Source organism: Leuciscus leuciscus, assembly GCF_965113295.1.
Source record: "Leuciscus leuciscus genome assembly, chromosome: 12".
NCBI lineage: Eukaryota > Metazoa > Chordata > Actinopteri > Cypriniformes > Leuciscidae > Leuciscus > Leuciscus leuciscus.
The window spans coordinates 33,749,204-33,756,706 of record NC_138736.1 but is presented as its reverse complement, the minus strand read 5'-3'; the positions used below and the strand labels follow the sequence as shown (position 1 = coordinate 33,756,706).

Here is a 7,503-nt window from a genome sequence, read left to right as displayed (position 1 = left end):
TCCAAGTAATTGTCTGTGGACAATGTTCATGGTATTTAAGGTCGAATATAACTACTTTATGATATAATATTACCCGTTTTTTAGTTGTCATATTACCAAACTGGTAATATTATCTATTTTATATAAAATATACATATGTGAGCTACATTTTAGAGTAATTCAGTGTATTATAGTTCTACTCAGAAAGTTAGTTTCTTTGGCGTTCTGAGGAAATTCAAATATTTGTGCGGATCAATGTGTGCAAAACTACTTGGAAAAAGTGCAATAGTTTATCGTAATGTTGTATGGAAAGTGTACAGACTGTGAATCATTTGTTTTCATGTTATTGTTATGCTCGTTTCCGGGTTCGGTGCGTCAGCTCCCTTTTCAGCGGTCTTAGCCAATAAAAACACAAAGATGGCCTTCGTCATTTGACGCAATCGTGGTGGTAACACGAGGCAGCGTTTTCCCAAACAAATGAAACCGGATGGTTGAGCACATCGGTTTACACATTAGCTTAAGAAAAAGAAATACATCTAAAATATACACATTTACTATGAATTATATTATATTCATAATTATCTTTCCCTACTCTTTACAATTTAGTTATTTAGCAGAATTGTAATTAACTATATGCATGAATATAACTTTTCCTGCAAAAAACAAAACAATAGAAACCCTTGTAGAATTTGTAATGGTTTTAATGATTATAATGTAATTGTATTGGTTTTAGTGGGAACTGTAACGGTCCCTGTGGGTCTCTACTGGTGATTTGTTGCCTTCTATTGGTGGCATGTTAAAACAATTAAATACTAATGGAATATTGCCCAAAACACATTACAGGAGGCCAATCATATAAAGGCCAATCAAAAATATCCCCAAACAAGCCGAGTGACCCTGTAGAAATATCAAAACTCACAAACTCAACAAATGCCATTCCCAAACCTAAAATACATATTTTACAGTCACTCTTATGCGTTATACACAATTTCATCTTGAAAATCACTAGTATTAATAATAAACAGTGTTTTGGGAGCTCCAATGCTTTCGCACAAAATTCATAATCTAGCACAATTGTATCATTGGTTAAATGTATAATATTTTAATACATGCATTTCAGTGAATTACAATTACAACAAACATTTAAACCACTGGGGGGGAAATCAACATGCAGCAATAGTTTACAAATATCCCAATTCTGCGGGAAAGCTGCAAACTTGGCAACACTGCTACTGAAACCATTAGGTGATGGTTTTAATGGTTAACGATTTGATGGTTCGTAATTTTTGTAATGGTATTTTTAGCAGAAACCATTAGAACGTCTGTGATGGTTTCTATTGTTTTATTCAGAAGGGTGGTCAAATGAAAAGCTCCATTAAACTGAAATCTTGCCCATCTCCTACATTTTATTTCAGACAAAAAACATCGTCATCTTTGAAATGTTTAAACACACATCAAGAAATGCTGCCAATAAAGACTTTAAGGTACTACATGTTTTTAGAGAAAGAGTTATTGCACCTGTGTTCTAGGAATGAACAATCATAAAGTGTTTTCATGCCATCATTTACAAAACTAAGAAAATTATCATTAAGGAATGCCCCTTATTAATAAAAACTCTTTGACACACACACGCACACACACATGCTGTACAAGTATATTTGATCTCCTAACCCAAAACCCATCAGAAATCTTTCAACATTTTTTACATTTTCAAAAAAAACCATAATTGATTTATAAGCTGTTTTCATCGTGGGGACATGCAAAAAAATGTCCCCACAAGAACAGGGATAGAACAAATATATTTTGGATATTGCCATCTTTGTGGGGACATTTAGCCTACCCATATTGTAGGGTTTACACACACTTGCTTACAAATAATATGTAGGCTACAGGTATATGTAGGCTAATATGTATGTAAAATAGGCAATGTATATGTAATAGCAATGTATGAAGTGATCATTATCACATCAGATTTTGCTTTATAAATGTAACAGCCTTTAAAAGAATTGTAATAACTGTTGGAGACGTGGACTCGCACACTGACGTCATCTATGCGCGACGTTGACATGTGAAAATAACGAGCTTTTTGGAAAATATACGGATAACTACAGCAAATTGATCAACTGTTATTCAGCTACAAAACGGAAACTGCGAACTCGGCAAACATTCGCCGTTTATGAATGCTTACGAAGGTGAAATTATACTGCCCTTAATTTATTTATTACACAAGGCTAATATAACCATAGTTGTTGCAAAATTACATTTATTTTACAGCATATTATTTAAATAACGTAGTTCTTTATATGATCGGGCGATAGTTGTGATATTATAAAAATGTTATACTTAAATAAAAAAAATAAAACATCCATATTCATATGTGGAGAGGTATAATTGGCATAAACATTCAAAGGCCTCTTGCTTTGGTTGATTCGGGGATTTTTAGCAGGCTTGTTTGAAAATTACGTTTAATCTGCTTGTTTACGAAGAGAGAGTCTAACTTTACACGTGCTACAATAACATAATAGTGTCGGTATTTTATTGTTATTTTGTCTTGTATATTATTATTATTAAACGTATTAAATCAATTTATTATGTAATAAGAAATTGATTTATTACGTTTAATAATAATACATTTATATTATAACACACATTTAAACCTAAGGAATCAAAAGGTGAGCAAAGTCCAGCTCAAGAGAAGCGCGATTGAGGGCGGGGTACAGTTGCCTCTTTTCATTGGCTGTCGCCCAGTTACCATGAAGATTGACAGCGATCTTGTTCTACAGAAGCAGGTTAACAAGGCGATTTTATAGGTGAATAAACTTCCTGCCTAGTTTTCACTATTTACCTACGAAATAATCTATTTATGCTAAAGTGCGTTATATATAATACATTCTATTCTATTAAATGGTGTTGCCTTTGGTATTTCCTTTTCCGTGGGATGGGCTTAAACCGCGCATGCGCAGAAGAGGCTGCGCATAATTTTTGGCTGTAATGGATGAAGTGAATTCTCTCTGAATTAAGGGCCGTGGAGGGTTTTATATCCACGAACATCGCCCAATTTCTAGGTCTGGTCTCTTTCCAGAGCCGCTTAAGTGAACTGGAATCAATTTTAACACATAAATATGTGATAATTTGCGATGAATATGAAACTACAGAGAGTTTACACTGAACATTAAAGCGAATATGTGAACAAGAAGCAAGCGGGTCAAGTTTTATTTTCAGTTATGTGGGACAATATCCCTACAGAGCGAGCTTTACTGCTTCAAAGCTCAGAAACCGTGTGCAAGGAGAGCTAAACATCTGTTTAGGCTTTGATATCGAACAAGGATAAACAATCTAAAACAAGGACATCCTGTATTTTTCTTCTTTCTTTTTGTCTTTTCGAGGGACGCTAGCTTAGCTAAAGCTAGCCGAGAGGCGCGAGCGCAATGCGCTGCTTGAGGCGCCCTGGAAACAAACAACCAGTGATGCCATCGTGAAAGACATATCGTTTAAAAAATCTTTTTTTGTTGTTGAATTTGTACTCTCGGATTGGATATATTTGGACGCGATTCAAAGACGCCACGGGACCGGGGATAAGTTGTGGATAACCTATGCGCATTAAATCGCGTGCGCATCTTTGTTTTGCTTCGATCCGACTCTTTCGTCTGGCAAGATTTCACACTTTTACCCAATACTGAGCGATTTCTGCTGTTCATGTGCTGTCTTGACCACATAGGTCCGCGTCTCCGGAGGACAGAGGTATGCCTGGATCAGACCGCCTGCATGGGACCAAGAGGAAGGCTGAATCACTGTATCATCAGCAGCTGCAGGCGGCCGCCGAGGACGGTCAGCCTTTGCACGCGGGCCCCGGTCGGCATCCCACCAAAACGACGAGCTCGTCCACTTCTTCCAAGCACAAACGAAACAAGTCCAAACACGAGGCCGAAACCGGCTCCGTGTGCACTGCCGCCGCGCCGCCAGCAGTGGGCGCCATCAAGCCTCTGGTGGAGTACGACGACATCAGCTCCGACTCGGACACGTTCCTGGACTCCCCCGCCACCGGGAAACCGGCGAGGAGCGGAGACGCCGAACGCCTAGAGCTGTCGGACTACGGCGAGGCGGGGGTTGCCAAAGAGAACAGGGCTCATAAACACAAGCGCTCCCGCAAGAAGTCCAAAGACCCGAATCGGGTCAGGGAGTCTGCAGAAAGGGCTGAAAGCGGAAAGAAAAGCAGCAAGGACCGGGAGCGAGCGAGCAAAGAGAGCCGGAAAAAGGCCAAGGAGAAGTCAAGCCCAGCCGCGTGCCTTGCGTCTACATCCAGACGCCCCGGTGAGTCCGGTGGTAAGAAGGCCGGTGACTCTCTCTCATCAGGTGCGGTGCAGTCCGCGGTCAGTCTCGGGAGCAGCGCCTCCTCCGCGTCCTCCTCCATTAGCAAGGAAAGTGTCCGATCATCAAAGTCTCGTAAAGACAAGCGGAGGAGCGAGGAGTATGAGGAGGACCGCAGTCATCGGAAAGGCGCCAAGAGCCACAAGTCGAGCCCTAAAGGAAAGGGCCAGTCCAGGAGAAGTGGAGCGGAAAGTCCTTCCACTGCGGAACACGAGAACAGCTATTCCTCCAGGCGCAGGGCTGCGAGCCCGAGCCCGTACAGGGAGCCGCCCAGACGGAGCAGGCAGAGGTCTGAGAGCCCCTATGGAAGGAGGAGGTCTTCAAGCGCCGAGAAGGATGGAAGTCCGTATGTAAGCAGAAAACACTCACCTGGAAGTCCCTACGGCAACCGACGCTCATCCAGCACCAGTCCAGTGTCCAGGTGAGTAAAACACACATCTGACATGTGCATCATATACACAGTGACTCCAGACGTTTTTGAACACGTACGTTATTGCATTGGAAATGTCAAAATCAGTGAGGTTCATTTTAAAGAAAGGATGCATCTGACCAGATGTAATGCATGTCATTGCAAAAGCTACAAAAGCAAATGTGACCTCGGTGTCTTAAGTTATAATACTATTATTCACATCATACTGTTTAAACTAACAGGTTGACAGGTAAGTTAGTTGAAATTCATTAGGCTGTATACATTGTGCTGAAAGATTGCCACAATTTTATTTTTTTTGTTTGTTTATCTTTAAAGAAATGTATTTTGCTTGTGTAAAAATCTCACCGCCTGATTATTAGCATACTAAGCATTCATAGATAATACCTTAAAGAGATAGTTAACCCATAAACAAAAATTCTGTCATCATTTACTCACCCTCATGTTGTTCCAAACCTGTATCTGCTGAACACATAAGAACTGAAGATATCTTGAAGAATGTTGGAAACCAGACAGTTGACAGCCATTGACAAACTACTATATGGATGTCAATGACTACCATCAACTGTCTGGTTACCAACATTCATCAAAATATCATCTTTTGTGTTCAACAGAAGAAATAAACTCATACAGGCTTGGAAATGACAACATTTTCATTTTTAGGTGAACTATCAATGTTCAATTTATTTATAAATCACAATTAAAACAATCTTAGTTGACCAAAGTGCTGTACAAAGTTGCATAGACCCAATCACATTTGAACGCATCATTAAAAAGGACACAGCTACAAAACATCCCTTTAAACTGCAATATTGATAAGTTATCAGCACATTTCACTTAGTAATTGTGAATGTATTGCAGCAGGTAATGTTATTACTGTGATATCAGTTAGATATTCAGTGCTAATTTATTTATATTTTTTTAAAGCACGTCTTCATATGAAAACTCTTGTGTACATTGTACTGTCAGCTTTACAGTGTTTAAAGTTGCATAGTTTAGTGAGTATGTAAAATGCTGTGGCTCATTACTCCGAGATCTCACTCTAATGTCGACATGCCATAATTCCTGTATTACAGGTCTATATTTAGCTGGGGTTTCCCTGCAGGCTTTAATTTACTTATCACCACCATTATCTATGAAGCACAGAACTGCACCTACTCTGTCAGGTTCTGTGCATTGTGGAAAATGTATGTGTGTAAATAAAGCCCCTTTCACACAGCACGTTGATCCCGGGAAATTGCCGTAAAATTGCTAGAGTGCCTTCTGTGTGAACGCAAACACGTCCCGGGATTGATGCCGGGATCGGGACCTTCCGATCAGTCCCGGAACGTGCCCTGTGTGAACAAAAGCCAGGACCGATGCCGTAAGGGGTGTGTCGCAGTGATGATGCACTACAACCTATGCTACTGCATATGGGGAACGAGCCACTCGGGCAAACCCAGTGGTGCTACTGGGGAGTATGGACTCGTCTTCGTGTAGAAATGACGAAGAGGAGATATCAGCAGAACTGACATCTGACAGGAGTTATCACATCCTGATGTCACGTGTCTTTACAGGATGCGTGTGAACGCACTCACAGATTCCGGAAAATTACTGGCAGTGTGAATGAACCAAAATCAAACGATCCCGGGACAAATGCCGGGTTCATATTATCGGTGTATTTTCCAGAATCTCTGTGTGAAAGGGGCTTAAGAGAAAAGGTGTTTTTGATGTACGTTTGATTGCTCACATATGAACAGCTCTAGCTCGTTTAGATACTCAAATGGTTCTAATTGTTTTTTCTGTTACAGAATTAAAATGTTCACAGTTTGCCATAAGATTTAGAGTTAGGCTACTGTAATTCTGCAGTTTTTATAATGGCAACTTATTGCCAGCGCTCACCCGCTGTTAAATGGTGAGCTTACAAAGCATATTTTTCGAAGAGCAACATTTTTAGCGACACATCAATAGCACCACAAAAAAACACCAAAAGTGACAGCATATTTCATTAACTAAAAGCCTATGTAATCTATAGTAGTCAACATTTGAAGTGGATCAAAAAAGTGAATCAAAGTTGTTCTAAGACATCAAAAAACTTCAAATGATCAAATGTTGACTACTGTATTATTGGCTATTATAAAAGTCAGTATGAAATGAAAATCCACCCTATTTATTTTCTAAATGCGTGCTATAGATATTGTGAACAATTTATAATAATAATAATAAATTAGGCCTACCTGTAATTTTTAACAAGATGTCATTACTCAATCTCCCAGTGAAACAACCAACTTCTCTCTGCTGATGTATTCAGGATTTGTCTTATCATTTTGAGTATCTCAAAATCCAATCCACAAAACCATGCATAGATCCAGTTCGCCAAGTTTTTTCTTGATAATCCATTACTGGGATGCAACAAAATGGAAAATTCAGGATGCACTTGGCTGAAAACTGAAGCCAAAAATAAATAATCAATTAATTATTCAAACTTATTTAATAATCAACACTCAGAGAGCTAAAACTGAGTTGTACACATTTAAACTGCACATTAGGAAGTTTTATATCAACTTTTTAATAACAGAAAGTTTCTACTACAGTTTGTTTGAGAAATATAAACATTTAAATGACAACACAGTTAATAACTTGTTTTCATGAAAGATTTATTTAAATGTACATTAAATAATGAAGACATCACTAACGGGTTAATTAAAAATATAATGAATATGTAATACAGTGCATATATTTAGTAAAAT

At 38.9% G+C, this 7,503-nt stretch overlaps 1 protein-coding gene across 1 annotated transcript in view; it reads left to right on the top strand.

Moving 5' to 3' along the window:
* Positions 1-2,274: 2,274 nt before the first annotated feature.
* The window catches only part of cdk12 (cyclin dependent kinase 12), a 42,277-nt gene continuing 37,048 nt past the window's right edge, over positions 2,275-7,503 (top strand). The window contains exon 1 of the mRNA XM_082186162.1: positions 2,275-4,768. Coding sequence (XP_082042288.1) covers positions 3,723-4,768 — 1,046 coding nt within the window. The 5' untranslated portion in view covers positions 2,275-3,722. The remainder of the gene's footprint in view (positions 4,769-7,503) is intronic.